General features: G+C 43.5%; 1 protein-coding gene across 1 annotated transcript; it reads left to right on the top strand.

The window, feature by feature from the left end:
• Positions 1–1,930: 1,930 nt before the first annotated feature.
• Positions 1,931–20,797, top strand: LOC311259867 (uncharacterized protein). The gene is made up of 9 exons (XM_084357240.1): positions 1,931–4,006; positions 10,979–11,185; positions 11,516–11,729; positions 13,447–13,608; positions 14,556–14,774; positions 15,811–15,957; positions 16,071–16,311; positions 16,448–16,612; positions 16,963–20,797. The coding sequence occupies exons 1-9, from the start codon at positions 3,312–3,314 to the stop codon at positions 19,377–19,379; spliced, it is 4,467 nt and encodes a 1,488-aa protein (XP_084213366.1). The 5' UTR covers positions 1,931–3,311; the 3' UTR covers positions 19,380–20,797.
• The last annotated feature ends 4,441 nt before the right edge of the window (positions 20,798–25,238 follow it).

Below are 25,238 nucleotides of genomic sequence, written 5' to 3'. Positions count from 1 at the left end.
CAGAGAAAATATCAATACCACTTGCAAAACATTACTCAGGTAAAAAGTCAGTAAGTATTATCAATAAAATCTACTTATCAGCAGTAAAAGGGCTGTCACAAATCAGACTGTGATTATCATGGCCAAGAGAATTCACCGTGATGATATTATCGTGATGTCTGCCCACACTGTGTGCAGAGCGTCTCGCTCTCGCCTGTCATCTCCTCCAAAATGATTTTGTGTAGTATGGTAGTAGCCACACAACGTGGTAGTAGATAGCTATTGTAGCTAGTTATTACATCATCTTCTTTTTTCCATCCTATGGCAGTTGTCTGCCAGCATTGAGGTTCATTATTGGCGCCTACTATGACAAAGTAAAAAAAAAACATTATCATATGTGTATTATTGACAAAACAATATTTATTTATTTTTAATATGACAATCATATATAAAAAATATTGAGACACCCTGATGTTTTTTGCTGCATTAATGTGTGTGTTGCATTTTACTGCTGTAGTTGTCAAGACTGAGCTAATTTTAACTACTTGACAAAAATGTACAGCATTGCCTCATATTCTATACGATCATCATATGTTTGTAGCCTCACTGTCCTTTGAGAACTACAGATATCTAAAAAGTAATTTAGTAATTCTAATTTCTAATTCTTCAGATTATCAGAAATATTCAAATTCAAAATCACTACATATGGACTTACATGGTTTCACTAGGCAAGAAGGGTATGAGCACTTTTAAAGGTCCAGTGTAAGAATTTGCCACCTGTCGAAATCATACTCCAAACACATAGGGGGCAGCATATCACCATAGCAACTGCTGACTGCTGCTAACTGTAGCTGCTGTTAGCAGGTTAGCTCAGTTAGCTGTGCAGCTAGAGGACCAGTTTGGGAGCTGAGAGCACTGTGGGGGAGTGTTGGCATGTTAACACTGCTCGTCACCAGAGCCAAACTTCAGAGGACGTCTCTACAACACAGCACATTCAAGTCAAAACTATTATTTTCTCACATTTTGTTGATCATTTTAGCTATTTTTGAATGTTTTGAACTAAAATTACATCTTCAATCTGTAAAACCAAAGCTGCGTAATATAGTAGAGTTTTTTCTGAGTATCAGTATCGGTGATTTTTCTGTCAGATTGCCGAAAAAATTAAACTAATTTAAAATGTGCTACTTTGGCTCTGATGCAGCGTCCTCTCACACAATGTCCCGCCCACAACACTATCTGATTGGTAACACGTCACAATCAATAGCCTGTAAACACTGAGTAATATGAATCTGCAAAGTAACTAAATGTATCAAATAAATTTAGTGGAGAGGAAGTATAAAGTAGCATAACATAGAAATACTTCCTGAAAATCGTACTTAAGAACAGTACTTGAGTATATTGTACTGAGGTTTATTCCATCACTGGTTGTTAGAAAGAGTTTAATTTTTCCTGCAAATTAATATCGGTCCCAAATATCAGATATCATGTCTCCTTGATTTGGTACTGATCATCAGTATTGGCCCTTAAAAAGCCATATCTGTCGAAATATATCGAAATACTCATATGAAGTACAATTACCTTAATACTTAAGTATTACTTGAATAAAGGTAATTCGTTCCTCTCTCAACAGGTGACAGATATTTACAGAAACTGTGTATTTACAGAAACTGTTTTTTTTAATCCGCCCTGAGTTACAGAATATTATAATTTATTTCAGATAAATCACCTTTAAAATACCTGAGCTTCATCCTCATCACCAGCCTACTTTTGACTTGACAGCTATTGTATATTATCTTGTGGTTTAAACACGGTTTCATAATCCCTCGCCATCACGCTGTGTTGGTGAGAGAGGATGACGCGCGACCTGTACCTGCGAGGCATGCGTGCGTCTTGCGCCGGCCGGGCATGCGGCCTTGGGGGACGGATGATGGGGATGCGGATGCTATGGCAACAGGCCGATTAGATCCAGACCTTTATATGCGTCTTTATTTATTTAATATCTCATTTGCGTGCGCCGCGCGCCACTGTGGACGTGCCGGTCCGACCTCTGAGTGTCGAGTGAGACTGAGAAGTGAATTTCAGCTTTGAACTGGACTCCAGTCTGTGAATGAGCGGCCACCTTAAAGGCTCAACAAGTTGTTTTATTTTTTTTTATAAGGAGGAGCTGCTATTGAAACACAGAGCTGCTCAGTCGTCCTCGGTGCCATAAAGGAGAGGGCACCGCCGTTTGGACACAATGTCATTGAAAGTGGGCAGAAGTGGAGGATAATGGCAGCGGCTGCTGATGAGAGAGCTCAAGATTTCGGGCGTCAGACTCTGAACACCTGACCAAGTTAATTCCGGCATCAGCTTCACGAAACAGCCCCGCTGTGGAGCTTCCTCCTCTCCTCCGGCTGTCTGAGCGCCTCGGTCACAGCCAGGCGCGCCTTCCATCATGAGTGATTTTCCGCTCGGATACTGAAAATGACAACGTGCTGCCGATTCTGGGAAATCATGGGCTAGACTTGGGGTAAATTGGCTTGTTTCCGCTGTCTTGTGTGTCCCTGTCGCTGTGTTTTTCCGTGTGCGTGTCACAATGAATCAGTGCGCCTCGGAGTGTGAGCGCCTATTATGTGCGTCCCTTATGTCCATTAACAACACATCCCTCCTGACAGAGGATCAAGTGTCCTTGTCATTCATCCGCGGATGAATGTTCCCCTCTCTGCCACCTTACCGCTCACATCAGCTCTTGCATAATGATATATGTAGAAAATAGCAAAACTGGGTGAGCAGCAGCCCTGGACACATAAAGGCTTCACGGACTGGACACCGACGGCCAATGAGCGACCAGCTCCGTTATCTACAAAAGACCGGGAGTCTGGTGCCAATATGACCGGCGTCGGAGCGTTGAGGGCGGCTGGGGAGAGGAGAGGGAGGGCCTCGGGGGGAGAGCAACGTTTCAAGGACGAGGAAGGAGGAATGACAGAGAAACATCTGTAAGGACAAACGAGACTCCTTAAGAAAAGAGGAAAAGTGAAGCTGCTGGCGTCACACCGGCAGGGTGGAGGATTCAATGTCTGGATGGAGCTTTCTCCAAGGGCACTGAGGTAAGCATGGCCACACCGGCAGAGAGAGGGCGGAGGTGTGAGCTGTCTGCTCCGGGGGAATGACTGGAGACACTCAGACCACTTCTCTGTAGTGTCTTTAATTTAACATTGAGACTGACGTAGACATTCTCACCTATGTGATCTATTCAACTGGACAACACTAAACAATAGTTTTCTTGAGGAGGTGGGAGTTACAGGTTATATTCACCCTCCCCTCCTCCTCCTCCTCCTCCTCCCTGAGTTGGGATGGATGGGGTGGCTGGAGGTGTGGGCACCCCCAGTAGTGCAGGGGGGTCTGGGGGTGACAGCCTCCCCAGACGTAACGGAGGGGACTCGAAGCGGCGCAGTAAGGGCAGCCTGCCCTCCCCGGGCTACAGGCTGTCCCAGGCCTCTCTGGAGGGGGAGAGGGGCTCCTTCGGGGCAGACAGCACCTCCCTAGGTGGGCGCGGTCGCCGCCTCTCCATCATGAGCTCCTCCACCAGGGACGGCCTCCCCTTCCGCACAGCAGGCACGCCAACCACTCCAGTGCCCCTGCCGCCTCCTCCGCCCTCCTCCTCTACAGCCCACCCTGCTCCTCCACGCTCAGTGGGCTTCGCCTCATCCCGCGCCGCCCTGACCTCCACCTCCTCCACTGGGACTGGAGTGATGGTGGTGGCCACCGGCCTGGAGACCACCACCACCACGGCCTGCAACACCACAGCAGGGACGCCTGAGATGATGTGTCAGTCTGGACTGGGCGGGTTCGGCATGGGGCTGGATGGGGAGGACTACAGCACCTCCAACCAGAGCACCTTCATCCAAAGACAGTTTGGGGCCATGCTGCAGCCGGGGGTCAACAAGTTCAGCCTGAGGATGTTTGGATCCCACAAGGCTGTGGCGTTGGAGCAGGAAAGACTGAAATCAGCCGGGGCGTGGATCATACACCCCTACAGTGACTTCAGGTATGGAGTCACCACACACACACACACACACACACACACACACACTCAGCTTCCACTCACACTGGTGTCGGTTTGTAAAATAAAAGCCACTTGTAGCACATGAAAGACACATAATGTTCTTTTGGTGGAAATGAGGATCAAAGCAAGTTGGACGCGTGCTCACTTCTGTGAGCACACTTGAAGCATAATGATGGACACTTAAGTGGAAGAAGGAACAGGGCAAGAGAAACAGATCATACATTCAGCTGCTGCTTCAGTCGTCAACAGGGGAAACAGGGAGGAGGACAACTGGGAGGAGAGAGAGGCATGCAGGAGGCTAAATATATATTACTGAGCACACAATAGAAATGTATGGGAGGGTTGGAGGGGATGTCTCTGGAGGGAGAAAGGCTAAAAGACAGAATGATAACAGGGGAGTGGATGAAATGTCCTCGGAGGCACGATGAACCCAGAGGGAGAGGTGTTTATGGAAAGGGCAGTGTGTAGGTGACGAGGCCTCCAGGAGAGACACCACGCAGCGATAGCAGACCTCCATTTGTAAAAAACCGTGACAGAGTAAATACAAATTGCAGTCTGCTAGTTTTCAGAAGGAATCGTTTCACAGTTAGAGAGGGGCAGAGGTGAGGAGATGCAAATTAGGAGGACAGATTTAGCCGAGAGGTGTTCAGGCAGCAAGAGACGCCTTCCATGTCAATTAGGTAAAATGTTAAGTGTGTTTTGGTGTGAACAGTGGATGAACCCAGCACAGCACTCCCTGCTGGTGGCTCGGAGCCAGGATTTGTCTGACTCCTGGGGTGGAAATGAATATTGAGGCTGTTTATTTTAAGTTTTCCTGAGTGACGACACACCTTGTAGTAAACTCTGTTGAACATGTCTCTGGCTTAGTTTTTTTGAATGGAGGTGTATACTTTCAATGTGTCACAATATTTACAGACAGGCATTTGAAAGCATCCTTGGACAAACACCCTTCTTCCAGCATTCATCATCTCCAGACACACCGCAGCAACAATGGATGACTTGATCCCCAAGGCTCCTGGCCCACTTTTGTCTCATCAGCCACACACGGACACACGCACACACTCGCAGACTAACTCGTTTAGTATTGTCTGTCAATTTGATGATCACTCACAAGCGCTGCTTATGCTCGCAGGAGATACGGTGAATGAGGTCAGTGAGGGGTGGAGGAGGAGGAGGGCTGGATGAAGAGGTGTGGATGGATGTGAATGGAAGCCCCTCCTCCTGCGCTTTATTGATATTCACGCAAGATATCTAATGATGTCTAATTATCCAGTCCGAGAACCACAATTGGATTAGGATCAATTATGTATGTCTTCCTTAAATTATGCAAGTTGAGTGTGCACAATGCATAATTCAGTCATCTAACTTTTCCGTTAAGTACCTGTAGTCTGAAGGGGAAGTTTGTGAGGAAGAAAAGGACAGACAAATTACTTTCAAAGCCCCTTTATTGCCCAGGATTGACCTTGACCACAAGAGTGTGTGTGTGGTCCCTCTTTATTGAGTCTACTGATAAGCCCTCTCGCCCTCCACCTCATTAAGAAAAGATGGGTTGCTGCTGCACCTATAAGAATACGTAACGAGAGGTGGTAGAGGTGAAGATGATTCTCAGAGAGGCACGCAAAGTGGAGACGAGGGGATGAAAACTGTCTGTCAACGCAGATGAGCCGTGTTCAAGCAGGGTTGGTGGCGTTACACATATAGCAACAGAGATTTATTATATAATAGCCGGTTTGCTGTTGTGCTTGTTTGTCTGTCTGAGTGGCAGAATGATGGGTGGTAACTTGCTCAGAAGTGACATCTGGCCATCCGCGAACAGGGAACCAATCAGAGGACGCTCAGGAGACACTTGGCCTCAATTACAGTAGAATTAGCGTTTGGTTTGACAACAGCTGAGCAGGTAGATGCAGGTCAGTTCTCCTCCAGCACCTGTTCGTGTTCAAAATGGCATACTGATGAGGCTGAGGAGGAGCTTTGATTGCATTTGCAATTCCTATTTGTGTGCATGAGTGTTTGTGCACAGTGTGAGTACACACTAGTGCACATGCATGTATACCTGCGTGAAACACACACACTATCCAGTGTTGCGTCGGTCCACACCTAGGAGATCAGAAGCCAGGCCTCGTCAGGTATTTAGCCCAACACGACAAACCTTCACGTCGTTTTCGGTTTGGATCTGATGTCTTCTCTTGTCTGTTTGGTTGTTCTCGTTCCTTTGAGCTCAACCCGGCTGCCTCATGTCGGTGACTACAGCGAAATCTAGCACACAGAAGCTGATGAATGTGCAGTGACATGTTCAATGTCATCTATTGAGTTACTCCGCAAGCGAAAACATCATTGCTGCATGCTATCGATCATTTAAATCTGTGCACTCTGTCTGAAAGATTTCAGATGCAAAGCACTGTCTGTGTGTTATAGACAGGTGGGGAGAACAAAAATCATAAATGGTTATTGTTCCCTGTAGGATGATGTGCAACAGTCTATAGGGCAGTGGAGGTGGGTACGCAGATGTTAAGTAAAAGCACAACATTACAAGTAATTGAAGTGCTACTAAAATGCACAGTATGTATTTTCTGCTGCAGGTGGTCTCTCACAACAAAGAAAACAAAAGACATAGTGTGATGATGTCATGAAGTAGCTGGGATCATGGGAGTTGTTGTCTCCACTGTTAAATAACCACCACTGATGATGCAAATCTATCTGATGTGACTCAGGCAGAAATGTTCATGTATTCAAGTTTTACTCACATTAACGTGGAGTCACATTGACCGACTTCCTTCCTCACTGTCTGAAATTTGCTACAGAAATTTGTAGAAAACTTTTTACGGACAGTATAACTCTAAAATGATGGATCACGTTAACATCTTTGGGCCTGAAACAGGTTTTTAAAAACCATTTTATATTTTTTTTCATTTTTAAGTAACAACTACAATGATTCCCTCTGAAATGTAACATAGTATAACACAAGTAACTCTAAAATACAATAAAGTAAAATACTTGCTGCCACAAACGATCGAATAATCAGTTTACTCCATAAAACCAAAAGGTCTTCAGTTTGATATCATACAGGTCTACATGGAAACCAGCAAAATCTGAGAAGCCATAGAGAAGTTTGGCTTTTTTTTCTTTTTGGCAATTCAAAATGATTAATCCATTATCAAAACTGTTGCAGATGAACTCTCTGTTGATCAACTAATTGCAAGTTCAGCCAAAAATGTCCTCATCTACTCACCCCCATACCGATGGAAAGTCAGGTGAAGTTTTGTATTCCTGCTTCGACTTTACAGGTCGTATTAACACTTCTATTAATTAATGTGCTTTAATTTTCCCTGATCTCTCTGTGTTACCTGAATGTGAGTGTGATTGGCTGCAGGTGTGTTTGGCTGATTGATTGAATGACACCCGCGTGTGCAGGTTGTCCCAGGGAGCTGATTGGTTCCAGCCTCCATGCTGTAGTTTAATGGCCGGCTCCTCCCAGTTCCCGGGGGGCTCTCCTCTCTCTGCATCCAGCCACACTGCCAGCGCTTCTTTTTGTGTTTAGATACGTTTTCAAATAAAGCCTTTAAAATACTTTGCTGTTGGTTGGTGCTTAGGAGATGGGAAGAGGGAGTCTCATTTTCATGTTGCACCAGGGTTTATCCATTGGCCGTGGTTTTAACAATTCCACAAAACATTTCTGGAGCTTCACAGTAAAACAGCTTGGCAGTATTCTCCTAAACAGCTGAAGGAGGTGGGGAGGAGACGCCCTGAGATCCCAAACTGATTTGGAAAGATGGTTATTTCCACCATTTTTAAGCAGAAAATCTTCACTGTAGCTGCTAAGCTAAAAGCCTTAGCAAGCACCCGTCTGAATAGGGTGCACCAGCTCGTCCTTGCGTCAAGGGTATAAATAACGTCTTTTCCCATCAATTTGGGATCTTGGGGCTTCCAGAGACTTGTATTATATTGTATTGAGCCATTTGATGGGTTTTAGCGGTTCTTTTAAAACAAGACTGCATCTACTTCAGTTGTTTAAGAGACACTGTTTTGCCATGAAGCTTTTGTGGATTATAAAACTGAGGGTGAGAGATATTCCTTAAATAGACTAATCGTTCAGCCGCAGTACATCATACAGTACAAAAGCAAAAGAAATGTCTATGCTCCGTCAGGTCATGTCCTCCATCAGAACATGAAGTAAAGAGCTGGGGTTAGGATAATATTTTGTATATGAATAGTACTGACAACCACAGGATGGTTTGATGTGATTTACAGAATTGTTCCCTGTGATCAGAGTTAACAAATGGTGTCCTCAAGGTCAGGAATAAATCTCCAGCTTCATCACAGCAGCTACAGAACCGCTGTGTCTGTTTGCTGTGAATAATCCCTGTATTTATTGCCAGTGATTATGAAGTGATACATCTGTCAGTATAAGTGGCAAAGTCAGAGAGGAGTGTGTGTGTAGCAGATTGATGACTCATGCTTAATCTTCATCAGTCTAGCAGTAGCGTCACACCATGAGGTTGTGTTACTAAATTAGCGCTCAATAGCAATCGACCACAGAGCTTTGAGTGTACTTTCTCCCAGAGAGAGAGCATGTGTGTGTGTGTGTGTGTGTGTGTGTGTGTGTGTAGAGAGGAAGAAGCGAGTCATTGATATGTAGTTAAGGTGATGGATAGAGAGGGATTAGGAAGAGGAAGACACAAAGATGACAGGAATCATCTCGAGATGATTGCATCGCCTCTTCTGTCATACTTTAATCACTTGCAGCGTCCCAGTGATGTGACTGATTTCCCGTATTTTTATGCAAAGACTATACGTCATCCGGTAATACCCTCCGGCATTAGATACAGATTGATGAGGCCCCTCAAGGTTACTTATCATTTTCCTCCCTCTCTGTCTTTCTCTCCGTCTCAATTCAATTCTGTTCTACTTCGTTTGTTAGGACAGATAAAAGATGTACTTTATTTTGCCACAGTATTTTTTCCCCAAGTTATTATACTCACTGTCAGTAACAAACAGGAGACTATCCATAGGAATAGTTTAACATAAGAATATATGTGAGGATATCAGATATAACAGGATTGACTGAAATAAAGGGCGGTGAAGAGAGAGACTGGCATGTCTGAAAGGTGTTTGCACACCAAAATCTGTCAGAATTGTCCTTTAAAAAGGCCACTCCGCAGAGAAATGGAGAATATGACTCAGACTGTAAAAACAGCAGTTTAATGTTTTCAGGGTTATTTTAGTGGCCTTGTGAGCTGGAGTTTGAAAGATGAGGGCAATTACCCGGCAGGGATGGCTCTAATTAAAAGACACTTCCAGGTGTATTGTGGGATTTGTAGGATTTATGGAGCTTGACTTATACTAGACTCTCAAAGTCAGGATATCTCGTCCTCTGCGGCTTCAATATTATATTTCGGATCAGTCCGTCACTCTCTCCATGTGACACTAAATCAGAGGAATACCTCTTTAAATCTGTTATTTCAGATTGCCATGTTGAACACATCCTCTTAGAAGTAGAAGAGAAAGACTAGATTATACAGCCTCTTTTTTTTTTTTTAATGCTCTCTCAAATCAATCAAATAAGATAAATCAGCATTAATGTGGAGGTTAAAACCATTGATAAAGCTTTAGTATGTACCGAACAGCGGTCATAGTGGGAAGAGTGTTACTAATAACATTAGTGATGGCTCTGTTGTATTCAAGTATCCCAAATCCATACTACAAATGAATTGTATACTGTATAAAGGGACGTGACCGTGACTGCTGACCGTGGTGAATTCCTGTTATCAAGATTAAGAGTGAACAGATCCCAACAAACCAAAGCATGTTGTTTTCGAAATTGTGATATTACGTCTAATTAACTAAAAAAAAAAGAACATTTAATGAAAAGCTTATCATCAGCTGCTGTCATGGCTCTTTGTTGTAGCTGCTTTTTCCTTTTTTTGTGTGTGTTAGTTTCCATCATATTCAATCTACATCTTGTTTGGGGTCGCGTAGGGACACATTACTCTGCACTTTAACCAAGCCTGCATAGTTTGATTGACATCAAAAACATCCTTGTGACGACAGCCCCCCCTAGCACTGGATAAAAGCCAGATACTAGAAAAGTGTCTGTCCTGCGGTGGTTTGAGTTTTGAAAACAATGAGTCAATCAAAATATAGGACATTGTCTTAGTATGTGGGACAAAGGATGAAAATGCTGTGCAGTCCCACATAAAAAGGGACACCTGGTCAGCCTAACGGGAAAATTGTAAATATTCTCACAGGATTCACTTGAAAAAGCCGTCTAGCTCGATAATGTACAGTCCTATATTGAGTTCCTGATTTATTTTGAATTGCCACAAGGGGGAGCCTGCATTTCTCCAGTCATTACTAAACCTGTTACCAAAGCTGAAGGCATGGCTTGCCCACTAAATGACAGCAGGGAGGTGGCAAACTTGTCAGCCACATCACCGTGCAGAAGAAAGCGTGTATCTACTCATGGATGAGTTGAATTGATCAATAATAGATGGATAAATAGTACTACAGGTAGATGAAAAATGTGTGTTTTTGATTTTGGAGTGTTCCCTTGTTTTGCTTTCCAATATTTCTCTGGAGCTGTTTCACTATCACTCGCAATTTGTTTAATTTTTTATTACAGTGAGCAGCTTTGCCATTTTGTCTGGCATTCTGTCACATTATCAGTGTGAACATGTCACCAAAAACCCTCTTAGAACAGCATGTACGATCGATTTTGGACACATCAGATGACAATAAGCCAGCAACACCAGGAGCAAAGTAGCCAATAGGAAATCAGTCATCCATAACTGCATTATTTACACCTGCGTTTCCTCCAAAACGTCTGTTAAAAACAGAAAAATGGGCCAATGAGCAAATATGTACATTCAAGAAACATAAGACAAGAGAAAGTTAGACGATACCAAATATCTTACGCTGTCACATCCCAACAGAACAACACTGTCTCTCTCTGTCTAGATTCTACTGGGACCTGTTGATGTTAATGTTGATGATGGGGAACTTAATCATCCTTCCAGTGGGCATCACTTTCTTTAGAGAAGAGAACACTCCCTCGTGGATCATCTTCAACGTGGTGTCGGACACTCTCTTCATGGTCGACTTGGTTCTCAACTTCAGGACCGGCATCATCAAGGAAGACAACACTGAGATACTGCTGGACCCCAGGTCAGTAGGAGCATTTGTGCATTGTGTTTCAGTTTTATATGTCAAGGGTGGTCACTGTGCAGGGTCTTGAATATAAATTCAGCAGCTCTGTCACCGAACATTTAAATGTGCTCTTTTGGCCATCTGCTGGGTTTGTGTTCAAACAATCCATGTGTGAGATGTGAAAAAGCTGACGAGCAGCCAGTGGCACAGCTTTGTTCACTCTCCAGTCCTGTTCCTGTTGAATATTAATGAGAATTGTTTCAGGCCAACCAAATGTTGCAATCACTTCCACACAGCTTGACTGCCAAATCACGAATGTCACTGGTCTGCCATCCTCCTCTCGCTTAGGGCGATCCGCCAGAAATACCTGAAGAGCTGGTTCCTCGTTGACTTCGTGTCATCCATCCCGGTGGACTACATCTTCTTGATGGTAGACAGTCTCGACTCCGAGGTCTACAGGACAGCCAGGGCGCTGCGCATCGTCCGCTTCACCAAAATCCTGAGCCTGCTTCGACTGCTTCGCCTGTCCAGACTCATCCGCTACATCCACCAGTGGGAGGAGGTGAGAAACTCTAGGAAACGGAGTCGAGGTGAAGGAGATGTTTGCGTGACAGCGATGGTTCAAAACTCATTACAATGTGAAATATCATGTTTTTGTGTAGAATCAAACCCTTTTTAAAATATCGTGGAGATGAGTGAGCAAGCAAGACCTTCTTTATATAGCACAAGCCTGCTCAAAGTGGGGCTACCATAAGTTTTAATGTGGCCCATCAGATTTTTCTAGTGACATTTTCTTAAATAATCAAAGAAATAAAAGGGTTTTTTTTTCTTTTTTTTTGTGAAATATTTTTTTCAAAGGAGATATTCACACATCAACTCAGATGCAGGTGCATTGGAAAGTCTCAGCTCAGTCTTGAGAAAAGAAGATCCCGCTCACTGCTCTTGTTCGCCATCGCCAAATGTATTAATACTACTAACATTATGGTCCCTCTGGACCTTAGCCAAGAGTGTTTCAAACAATTCATACAACAGTGATCTTAAACAGATGATACTCTGCTGATTCTTCCTGCACAGATGTGGGTCAGTCTCCTGTTGGAGTGTCTCTCAATAAGTGACGTGTTCAATCTGTGACATTATACAACACATAAAAGAAAAGGCAACTAAGGAGAGAAGTAAACATGAACAAGTAGAGAAGCCAACACATAATTAAGGTACAAGGTAATTTATTCATCATTATACAACACAGGATTGCACATTTTGTGAACTCCTTCATGCTACAAAAATTACAGAACGTACAGAATATACAGTTATTTATATACAATTACAAAATAAATGCATAGCGCATCTCTTGAATTTGCGTCTGGGTGTATGTAAACAGCAGCAACAAGATGGTGATGATAATGTGGTCAACATCTTCATAAAACAAGTTCAACATCTGGGAAAACACTGTCCATCAAATTTGACTGTGTGTGAACACCAAGCATCAATGTTATAAACACAGAGTCCAAGTCTCCTCATCCAGTTGCACTTAATTTACAAGAACGTTTACAAGAATGTCATGTCCAATTTCTGCATATCATTCATTAGATATGTAATTTCTGTAAATATTCTTTTAAACAGACTGAGTAGAGCAGTGTGTGGGATGTGTGAAATAAAAACAGTCTATAAATGTAGAATTCGTGATTATTAATCATTTTTCATGGTGCGCAGTGTGACACTGCACAGGAAGTCAGTCGATTGAGCAGTGCATACTGAGTGCAGATTGAGTAACATCACAGTACGATCTGTACGGTACAGTACAATATGTGTTTGTTTTTGGCCTGTGGCCCATCATTAAGTTTCATTTTTGGCCCCCCAAGTGAAAAAGTTCGGGCACCCCTGATAGAGCAGATTTTAATTCCAGGTGGAAGCACAATGTGCTGCACAGATCATGAGCTACCACAAAACTGTGTGGATAGTGTAAAGATAAAGATTAGACATGTAGAAACATTTAATATAAACATGAAGAAGAACATGAAATGAAATAATGAAATAATACTACCAACCGACCAGTGAAAATTCACAAGACATATGAATTAAAACTATTAAAAGTAAGAATTAATTAAAGTTAAATAGAATTATGATTAAGACCAACAGTTAGGGCTGCACAATTTAAATTAAAATGTTCTGTATTTGTCCAGGTGTGTCCAGGTCTAAATCTCACTTGCCATCCACCTATTATTTATTAACCTTCTTACATCCATATTTTCTTCCTCCTCTCTCCCTCTGCTCCTCTTCAGATCTTCCACATGACCTATGACCTTGCCAGTGCCATGGTGAGGATAGTCAACCTGATCGGTATGATGCTGCTGTTGTGCCACTGGGACGGCTGTCTGCAGTTCCTGGTCCCAATGCTGCAGGACTTCCCTCCTGACTGCTGGGTTTCCAAGAACCTGATGGTGGTGAGTCTCTAAGCCCTCTGCACGTATGTGAATGATAGATTTCATTGTGCGGAGAGCAAAAACAGGACATGACATTCAGTTTGAGCTGAATGAAGCACACAAAGCTCTATCTCAGCTTGTTTGAACAGTGCGCACAATATTTATTTCAGATGAATGCAGCGAGGCTCAGGTTTTGGGTTATCTGTGTGTGTACAGATCGAGGCTGTTTATCAGATCTGACATTGTTTGCTCCTCGTCTGCGTTAATTGGCTCATGCAGCGACACGTCCGTTTGGAATAAGATCGACTCTCATCGTCACCAAAAATAAAATGATTTTCCAATTAAAATCCTCAGCAGAGATCAGGTGGAGGCGTGAATGCACGCAAACAGTGGGAGGCCTGGGGACCTGCAGCAGATTTCATCACGTGCGCGCAGACGTGGACGCAGATGAATGCACACAGATACACAGCTATATGAATAGCTGACTCATGTCTCAGCGGTTGGCTGGGTGACTGTTGCTAAGCAGGCCGATGCTGGGATTTTCCCCAGAGAAAGTCCCCTCATCTGTTCGACCATTAACATCTTAGTATAATTGGACTCACACACAAGCTAAAACACAAAGGCATGCACACACACACACACACACACACACACACCGACACAGAAATGGGGCTGGTCCTTTTGTTTGTAGTCTTTTAAAGATTTATTTAATAATGCATGATGGCTTTTATTGTCTGTGTGGTTTTATTCGCTCTGCAGTCGCCGTGTTTTGCAGCCGAGTGGGTTTTGACAGTTAAATTGCTCTGCCGTTTCATGTTATGATCTCAGCTGTATTTTCTGAAGTGGTGTGGGGTGCGAGCAGAAAATGCTCCTGTAACCTCACTAAAATAAGAACAGTTCAATATTGTAGCGCCTTTTAATTAACACTTCTTTCCCTCGCCCCACCTTTGTCTGTCTCCCGCTCACAGAACGACACGTGGGGCGTGCAGTACTCCTATGCTCTGTTCAAAGCCATGAGCCACATGTTGTGTATCGGGTACGGTGCCCAGGCTCCAGAAGGGATGACTGATGTGTGGCTCACCATGCTCAGTATGATCGTCGGGGCCACCTGCTACGCCATGTTTATCGGCCACGCCACCGCTCTCATCCAGTCACTGGACTCCTCACGACGGCAGTACCAGGAGAAGGTGAAACATGACGCCCATCCATCTGTTGCAGCATCCATCTCCCGCGTCATACTTTTTATAGTTTAGCTGTTGAACTCGACTCAATCGATTTCTGTCTCGGGCTGCAGCTAACGATCATTTTCATTATGAATGAAGCTGTGGGTTGTTTTGATCAGTTCTTCTTTTAGTCTATAAAAGGTCAGTAAAAAAAGGCTCATCACACCTTCCCAGAGCCAAGAAGACAATGATATAAATATAAATACAGCAGATATATATTATTCACTAGCTTATGTTTGGAATCACCTGTTGATGGCTGAGGACTACTCTATTTTTTTAATACTTATACTTTCATGCTTATAGGTTGTAGAAAGTAACCTTTGTACGAAGGTTGACAAGAAGAAAGAAGAAAAACAGTTTATTCTGCACTATATATTTTATGTTTTACAAAGATACGATGCGATACGATACGATACGATACGATACGATATACTTCATTGTCCCTGTAGGGAAATTTCTCTTGGATTCAAATGTTGTGCACATAAATGCCTCTCTATTCTATAAATGTTACTTTAACAACTGATAGAAATAGCTTAACAGCAGGTCACAGTCTAGGCTATATAGGCCCACTGTGGTTCGTGATTTATTTTCATGCGTGAAAATGTTTCTAAACATCCCACTCTCTTTTTCAGAACTGGCACCCTTTGTACGTTGTGTAGTGTTGCCATGGATGGCGAAGTAATAGTTTTAGTGATGAGTAAGGTGGCTGCCTTGCTGATTTGAGCTTTATCTAAATGTCTAGTTGACCAATCGATTGCTTGGTTGGAACTACTTGTTGTATAATAAATCATAAACATAGCAGCATTTTATTAACTCGTCAATTTCAGGCTTAAATTAACAACTTTCGGTTAGTCCCATTTACTTCCAGTTTAAGCAGCACCCTTGTTCAGTTCAGGCCCCACCCATTCATGTATGGATGCAGATAATGTAGTTGGTTGTTTTTTGGTGAATTTGTTTGCAGATCTCTGACCTGTGCACGTGTGTGTTTCTGTTATTGCAGTACAAGCAGGTGGAGCAGTACATGTCGTTCCACAAGCTTCCTGCAGATGTTCGACAAAAGATCCATGAGTACTACGAGCACCGCTTCCAGGGGAAAATGTTTGATGAGGAGAACATCCTGGGAGAACTCAGCGAGCCGCTTAAAGAGGTAATAAATTCACAAACACCCACACACCTACACTTAGAAACCACAGATGTTGTCCTCCAGCAAATCTGTCACCTTTCCCTTCCTCGATTCATCTCTTCGTTCTCTTTGTCTAGGAGATCGTCAGCTTCAACTGTCGCAGCCTGGTGGCTAACATGCCACTTTTCGCCAACGCTGATCCCAACTTTGTGACTGCCGTGCTGACCAAGCTTCGCTTTGAGGTGTTTCAGCCTATGGACTTCATCATCCGGGAGGGCACTGTTGGACGGAAGATGTACTTCATCCAACACGGACGAGTGAGTGTGTTGACCCGCGGCAACAAGGAAACCAAGCTGAGCGACGGGTCTTACTTTGGAGGTGAGAACATGCAGAGATGGCTAGATGGTTAAGGTTGCGTAACAAGATATAGAAGTATAAATAATGTAGGGTTAATGCATCCCACAACCCTTCTCACTGCCTGTTCTCGTTCCTCTTTTCTCCTCCTCACATGTAGAGATCTGTTTGTTGACTCGTGGACGGAGGACAGCCAGTGTCCGTGCAGACACATACTGTCGTCTGTACTCTCTCAGCGTGGACAGCTTTAACGAGGTGCTGGAGGAACACCCGATGATGCGGCGTGCCTTCGAAACTGTCGCAGTCGACCGACTGGACCGTATTGGTAAGCTGCATATTTCTGATTGGCTCATACATTTCTCTCACTGTCTCTTCTATTTAGCTATTTTGCATTCAGCATTTAGTTCTACAACAACCTTGCCAAATATTTGCAGTTATCCATCTAATTCTGCTACATTTCTCAGGCACTTTGTACTCAGCTGAAAGGTCAGAACTCATCTTTGAAAACAAGCTGAAAGAGGAAAAGCTGAAATAATTAAGGATGAGCAGTGTTCTCAGTGAGGAACAGAAAAACCTTGAGGCTACAACCTCTGATGTCTGTTATTTGTTCAGCAGACAATGTATCTTTCTACAAGTAAATATTGTCTTATTTTCACTCCTGTTTCTTCTCTACAGGCAGGAAGAACTCCATGCTCCTGCGGAAGTCATCCCAGGGTGGATCTCTGGGGGGCAGTATGGGTCGTGGTGGAGGCCGGGGCGGAGGGGGACCAGGAGCCGGAGGAGGCCTGGCAGCGGGCAGTCTGGGCTCCTGTGACAGCATGCTGGTCCAGCAGATCGTCAAACACGACAGCATGCCGGCCATGCAGGAAGCCATTGCGGCGGCCGCTGCAGGAAGAGGCGGGGTCATGGGAGGAAGTGGCACTGTGTCTCCTCGGCCACGCCCGGTCATCTGGGCACCGCTGGTTCACGCTCCCCTGCAGACTGCCGCTGCCACCAGTAATGTAGCCATTGCCCTCATGCACCAGCAGCAGCAGCAGCAGCAGCAGCTCCAGCAGCTGCAGCAGCAGCATGCACTTGGAGGTGCTTTTTTCTTGCCCTCCCCTCTTGTCTCTCCCTCTCCCTCCACCTCTTTCCCTCTGTCTCCTCCTCGCCCTCCTGTGTTGCAGCCTCTCCGCCCCTCTGTGAGCTCTCTCATCGGGATGATGGCAATGGGAGGGATGGGTGGTTTCGGTGGTTTGGGTAGTTTGTCCCCAAGAGGACCATTTCCTGCCTCACCCTCAACCATGGGCCCTCCTGGTGGGCTGACGTCGCCCCCTGTTGCTAAAACTCCACCCACGCAAGCCTCCTCCATCCCGACTCCTGTCCAACAAGGAAGGACTCTTCATTATAGCCTCCGCCTTCAGGCTGATCACCCCTCAGTCATTGCTGGATCACTTGGAACCCCGACAGGTGCAGGGCCATCAACTCCACCCCTCCACAAGGTACCTCCCACCAACCCTTCTGCTGCTCCTGCTGCCCCATCAGATGGTAGCATTTCTATGACAAGTCAACAGGGAGCAAAGGAAGCTCTGCTCCGTCATGGTGGAAACAGCTCTCAGGGGCTGCCAGCACTGGGCAGACTCACCCAGGAGGCCAGGCTGCTGTCAGCCTCGCAGCCCACTCTGCCTCACCGCTCTTGGGCAGGATTGCAGCCTCACCCGCCTCTCCACCGGAAAGCCTCTGGGGGTAATTTGTTGGCGGCTCCTTTCCTGGCAGGGCAGTTAGCCAGAGGAGGCAGCGCGGGCATGCTGACCTCCAACGCTCCAATGCAGCCGGTGACAAATTTACCATTCAATGTACAAACACAAGCACAGCCCACAGCCCATCACACCGCCTCCATACCCACACCTCCACCTGCACACATGCCCTCTGCAGCCTCTTTGCCATCTTCCTCCCCTCCAAAGCAGACCCCACTCTCCTCTGCCACCCCGTCACCTGCACCTACCCCCTCCTCTTCTACACCTATTCTCTCCCAGCCACCTCGTCCCAAACCAATCCCGATGACCCCCTCTCGTTCCTCCTCTCCTCCTCCCTGCTCGACCCCTTCCACGGCAGGAACCCACCCGCTGACGCTTTCATCAACTCCCCGTCCCAAACCGATCCCCACACCCTCCCCTCGCTCTTCCTCTCCCTCTCCCTGCTCCACACCGCCTCAATCTTCTGTTTCTACCCCTGTTCCGCTACCTCAAACTTACAAGTCATCTCTCACCTCCTCCTCTCCACCTTCCTCCTTGATCTCCACTTCTCCACCGCATCCCCAGAGCCCCCGAGCCAAGACGTCCAACACACCTACTTCTGCTTCTCCACTGTCCGGTCCCGGTCCTGCCCCGACCCCAATCCCTCCTCCGATACCGGCCCCAACTCAGACCACACGCACCCGTACTTCTACACCCTCCCAGACACCAACACTCACACCTGTTACACCCACCCAGACCCTCGTCCCCTCACCTATCCCTGTCACATCTGTCGCCCCCAGAAGTAAACCCCAGAGTCCAACCCCTTCTGTCTCCAGCTCAGCCAGAGGCCCCACCTCAAGCCAGATCTCAAAACCGGCCTCGCCTTTAACCCCAACTCAAGCTGCATCTCCTTCCCCAACACCACCTACCACGATCTCTCCACCTAAAGTAACTTTCACAGTTCATCCTGTAAAGCAAACCAATCCTGTCGTTTCTCAAAGCCCAATTTCAGGCTCTGGTCATCCCACCAAACCAACCACAGCAACCACCCCATCATCGGCATGTTTAAGCCCGAAGCCAAGCTCCACTAACCCCTCTTCCTCCACCACCACCTCTCCTAGCATCCAATCTTCCTCTTCTCACCCCCCAAAACAACTGCCAACGACCACAGCCGCCCCTAGAGAGTCCTCAAAACTCAACACACCCTCTACCACTGCCCAGACCTCTCAGGCATCCACCACTACACCTGCCCAGTCAGCACACACTGCCACCCCTGCCAACACCACCTCACCTAAAGGTGGGAAAAAGGACTCTCAGCAGCAACTCGCCAGAAAAGACTCAGAGGGACTGAGACACAAACTTCCTGCCAACATGTAAGAAAGAAGAGGAAGAAAACCTCACAGCTTGACTTGTGCGGAGGCCGAGTTGTGTCAGCGTTGGCGCCAGACATCCGGTGATCTCACGTGGACGGGTACATCTTGTTTGCATTCACTCTAGGATGTGGTTGTCTTAGAACATCAGGTGTTCATGTGACTCAGCTGACTCAAGAGAAAGACTTTACAGGTCTGTTGAGTGGAGTGTGTACGAGGTATGGTAGAGTCTAAAAAAACATCCAAATGTATACATACATATCTGTGTTAGTGATTGTTGGAGCAAGCAGGGGAGCTGAAGTGGAAACAGTAAAGTGGGATGGAAGCAATAGCTGAGAGTCAGGAGTAAAAAAAAAAGCAGTATATGTGAAAAGTCTCCATTTTCTTGACAATGGAATCAGCAATACATGTGAAACATTTGAGGCTCTCATAATGTGACAGGAAATGGCCTTGATAATAATAAAAAATGTGAGAAAACAATAATCCTTTTGCTGTTTGGAAGAAAGTCATTTGTGATGCCACTTCCTGGTTTCCAGCTCCAACTCCCTCTTGCCTCCCATTCTGCACCAAAGTGTAATATTTTCTCATCATGATAATAATAATAATAATAATTATGAGGATATAGAGTTTAAAAATCACTGTAAAGTCGATACTCATATGAATTTGAATAATTAGGAGCAGTCCACTGGTAGTTTTGTTGTCCCAGTTGTGTGGTGTTTAGTTTTTGAACAAGGACTTTTAAACCTACATGTTCACTCTGACTACTTCTGTAAAATTGTGTTTTTCGTGTGACGCACAATATCCCTCTGCTGTGCACTGTGGCTCACTCGATTTCGTTCCTCCCTGTACTGTAAATACGTGCCTCTCTGTGGGTCTCTGTTGTGTGCTTCCTCACTCCTCAGCCACTCAGTCTTTCATCTCTTGTCTGTCAAGCCGCCTTTCATCTGATTTCACAGCTCCATTTGCTAACTGTTTCTTTGACGCTCACAGACTCTCTCCCTTTCTCTCGGTTTGCCCGACACTTTGCTCTTCGCTGCTGTCGGCCTCATGTTCAGTTCGCTCCTCCCGCTGTCGCCCTACGACACTGTTTCAGCGCCATTTCCAGTGATGTTTGATGTTTTGTGTGGGTAGCAACAAGGCATTTCTGTCTTAACCCCTGATACCATGTTGCCTAGACTATATATTAAAGGACCAAATGTTTAATTTTTTATTTATCACAGCTTTAGCTTTTGAACAGAAAAAAACAGCTAACAATGCTGTCACAATGATGGTCTTGAGTGTGGTGTTGAAGGTGCTGATTATGATTTTGATGATGATCATGTTGGTGGTGATCTTGACAACCATGATGATGATGATGATGATGATGGTGATGATGGTGGTGTATATCTGGATGTAAGAATAAAGCGGATTTAGATATCATCTTGGTGAGTGTGTTGAGGCATGAGCTCTTTTGTGTGCTTACATGTGTGTATCTGTCTTGTGTACATGTATAAGGTACAAATATTGATTTTAATTTAAACTTGAATATTGATGACTCAAAAAACCGTTGGACATTTGCAGAGGAGACTTGAGACAATTGACTTTAAAATGTGGTTGCTTATGGTTTCAGCAGTGGTGGAATAAATCACATAATACACTTACTCAAGTACTGTACTGAGTACAGTTGTGAGTTACCGCATTTTAGTTGTGGCAACAATGTGCGCTTTACTTCACTACATTTATTTTCACAGTTTCTGTTACAAGTTTCTTTGTAGCTTTGAATTATTGATGATGAATTATTATGGTCTTAACATTAAATAAAGTACTTCTAATTAGCTTGACCTCTTCTAGCTGCACCAATAAAGTGATGCTTAAACATTAATGCAGCATAAATAATAATCCAGAAATATAATGTATATAATTCTGAAATTGCAATTTTGTACGATAAGTACTTTTACTTCTGGTACTTTAAATATGTTTTGATTAGGGGTAGACTAATTATCGGTTCTGGCTGATTATCAGGGCCGATATTCAGCATTTCCCAATTATCAGTATCTGTGATTTTTTATTTTTTTTTGTCAGATTACCGATAAAATACACTTGTTTAATGTCCCACCTACAACAGTATCTGATTGTAACACATCACAATTATTAGCCTATAAACACTGAATAAATTATTAAATAAATATAGTGAAGAAGAAGTATAAAGTAGCAAAAAAAGGAAATACTCAAATGAGTACCTCATAATTGTACTTAAGTACAGTACTTGAGTAAAATTTACTTTGGTTTATTTCATCACTGCTTGTTAAAAAATTCGAGTTTGACTTAATTTTTACTGCAAATTAAAATGGGCCCCAAATATTGTTTTTCAGTCTTCTTGATTTCTATTAATCGGTATCAGTGTCGACCCTGAAAAACCCTTCATATATAATATAAAATATTAATCTTATAAGAAAATAGTATACCTCGCTGTAAAATACACGCAGTGAAGTCAAAAGTACAATATTTCCCCTGAATCGAACTGAAGTAGAAGTAAAAAGTAGCAGAAAATGAAAATATTGAAGTTGTACAAAAGTTTCTCAAAATTCTACTTAAAGGTCCAGTGTGTAGAATTTAGTGGCATCTAGTGGTGCAACCAACTGAACACCCCTCGTCTCACCCTCCCCTAAAGTGGACGCTAAAAGACAAAAACATGAAAAGCCCTCTCTGGAGTCAGTGTTTGGTTTGTCCGTTCTGCGCGCCAGTAGAAACACAGACTGTGTGGAAGAGGACGTGTTCCCTCTGTTTGTCTCCTTCTAAGGAAACAAAAACAAGATTTAAGTTATAAACTCTCCGTACACTGTTTACTTTCCTCTACTGCCAAAACAGATAAGGACTGTTGTTTCTGTACTGATCCTTTAATTTGCATGTTTCATTTCACATTGCTGAGCCCCACTTGAGACTCTCCTCGGACATGACCCCAATGACTCAGCTTTGGACTCATTCGTTATCTCTGAGGATTTGGGACTCGAGAGGTTTTGTGACTCAGCTTCAACACTGTTGTGTGTTAAAATAACTTCTTGCAAGAGCGACAAGTCGAATGTTTAATAACAATTTCTATTGCTTCTGTCCCGGCTCCTCTTCTGCTTCTCCTGGATCCCCAACCCTAATCCTGCACCTCTCAGCAGAGGGCAGACACACTCATATCCAAGGTTAAGCTTGTGAATGTGGGGACACCTAAATCTCTCGCGCTCTGGAGTGGAAGAACTAAATGAATATCCGCTTTCATGCGGGCAGATTACAGTCTCGCTGATTCACCTGCCTCCCCTTCCCTTCCTTTAACTTTCTCTCGCTTACACACATTTATTTTAACTCTTCTCCCTCATTAAAGTCCAAGTGGTTTTCAACAGCCCTTCAGCCCATGTAGGCGGTGACGAGAGAATAATTTCACCTCTACGAGTTAAGGGGCATTAACATATTGCATTTACACTTGTTAATTTTTGCACACTGTTTGGAAAGCCCTCCTAGGTCTCATAAAGTAGCACGCATTTGTCAGTAAGAGGATAATTGCCTTTCTGTAAATATTTGAGGGTTTTTAGCTACACGTTCTGGGACTTATACAGACATGTATAATTGGGGAGAGAAGTGAGGTTGTAAACTAGGAGAGAGCTGCACATCCGGGTGAACATGATCATTCGTTCCACATTGCACAGTGCACAAACAGTTTTGTAGCGATTCAGGCCTGCTGGCTGTCAGTGACCACTAGATGGCGTTGACACATTAATAATCACATCAACACAGCAGGAAGAAGGAGCATCTTTCACAAAAGCACCATTAATATTGCTTAAGTATGTATCAGTACAGTCACACGAGAGAACAAGAGGCCGTTTAAATGATGGGGAATCTTATTATGAAAAGGAGAGGCCACTGTGGCACAGGCAGATAGTGTGAATGAGGTTAATGATGGCAGGCCTGGATTACCTGCCATGAATAGAGGTGGGGGGGATAAACAGGTCTGTAAGTGCTGCCTGTCATTCTGGCTCTGAAATAGACTCAGAGGGAAGTCTTTGCTGAGGCTACGCTGGAAACAACCACACAGGACGAGCGCTTCAGGGGCAAAAAAATCCCAATTATGCGTATTTGATCCCTCATCATTGCAGTGTATAGTAACAGCATAAATCTGTGTGTGTTTCTTTTTAATATAATCCTCAATTAATTCATCCAAGAACGGACGGAAGCTTCTGTTCTTCTTATGCTTTGTGGTCAGTGGTGTAAAAATCACCAAAACGTCATACTTGAGTAAAAGTAAAGATATTATGATAAAATATTACTTTGGTAAAAGCAACAGTCACCAGTACAAATAATGTTTGAGTAAAAGACTTCAAACATCTGACATAAAATTTTAAAAAGTACTTTTCTTGCAAAAAAAAAAGTACAAGTATAAGTATATTTTTCATATATTTACATTTATGTTTATGCTGTATACATAACACTATGGGTTGTCCAGTTAGCGCCATGGTCGATTCATGCATCTGATATTTAGTATTTATGGGAATATTCTTTCTAAAATCTGATTAACAGATAAATCTGCAAAGTAACTAGTAACTAAAGTTATCTAATAAATGTAGTGGAGTAAAAAGTGCAATATTGTCTCCAACATGTCGTCGAGTATAAAGTTGCAGAACACGGAAATACTTAAGTAAAGTACAAGTACTTTAGGACCATACCTGAGTAAATGCACTTAATTACATTCCACCACTGTTTGTAATTCCCGACCTTTGGAGCTGTGCAATGTCTGTTCATGACCTCTTGCCAAAGGCAGCGGTGGAAGAAAGACTCACATATTTTACTTTGGTGAAAGTACAAACACCAAAGTGTAGAAATACTCTGCTGCAGGTAAAAGACAGGCATTGAAAAAAAATATTAGAATAAAAAATATTAAAGCAAAAGTAAAAGTACTTGATCTGCAGAATGGCCCATTTCAGACTCATTTGTAAAGTAAACATAGTTCTAGATAATAATTATGTGTTCATCACTTTGATGTTGCAACTACTTTATATACTGTCGGCAAGCTTCAAGTTACTTTATTGTGTTTGTTATTAATAATTTGAATTTGCAAAGTAATAAATCCGTCAAAATAAATATAAATAAATAAAATGAAATGATAATACTCAAGTACAAGTACCTCAAGTATTGTACTCAAGCACAGTACATGAGTAAATGTATGTTCTACCACAGTAGGTTCATGGAAGCCCATAAAATAATACTTTATTTTACATAATTACGAGATTACAAAAATTTTAATGACTGAATTCACTTTTTATCTCATAATTATTACTTTTTATATCACAGTTTCGATTTTTTCGATTTTATTCGTTTTCTAACTTGCAAAAATTGGTTTACATACTATTCTGCCTTTCCATGGTAATACACACTTTTTCCCTTTTTTAAAAAAATCAAGGCTAAATGTTCATCAATTTCTTTCCTTAACTGGCAGAAATGGGATCCATACAGGTTGCATATTGTACTACCACTTCAACCAAAAAGTGATGTTGCCTTTTCATAAAAGTTTTAGGTGCCTGGAGAGATTAAAGGATCTGGAATTTCACAATAAAAGCCAAAGAGTTAAAAACAAAAAACAAAACATTACCATAATTTGTGTTGCAGCTGCACTTTCCTTTGCTCGTTAATCATATCCTGACCCCTCAGATCTGTCTTGTGACCCCTGAGGGTGAATTTTTGCCTAATAACTTTGACTTTTAAAGTCACACTTGATTTTAAATATCATAATTAGGACTTTATCTAACAATTTTGACTATTTATCTCATAGTTTCGACTTCTTATCTTTTAATAATACTTTTATCTCGTAATTTTTTGACTCATCATGGGAATATTATCTGATGTTGTC

The sequence above is a fragment of the Pagrus pagrus genome (assembly GCF_965226575.1).
Source record: "Pagrus pagrus genome assembly, chromosome: 7".
NCBI lineage: Eukaryota > Metazoa > Chordata > Actinopteri > Spariformes > Sparidae > Pagrus > Pagrus pagrus.
Note: the sequence above shows the minus strand (reverse complement) of the source record. Positions and strands in the feature narration are given on the sequence as shown.

What these genes read in the sequence shown, in the direction of transcription:
- LOC311259867 (XM_084357240.1), top strand. Translation starts at nt 3,312, where the DNA reads ATGGATGGGGTGGCTGGAGGTGTGGGCACCCCCAGTAGTGCAGGGGGG. An exon ending in TTTCCAAGAACCTGATGGTG is followed by an intron (nt 13,609 to 14,555) that starts GTGAGTCTCTAA and finishes TCCCGCTCACAG; the next exon opens with AACGACACGTGGGGCGTGCA. An exon ending in GACGGCAGTACCAGGAGAAG is followed by an intron (nt 14,775 to 15,810) that starts GTGAAACATGAC and finishes CTGTTATTGCAG; the next exon opens with TACAAGCAGGTGGAGCAGTA.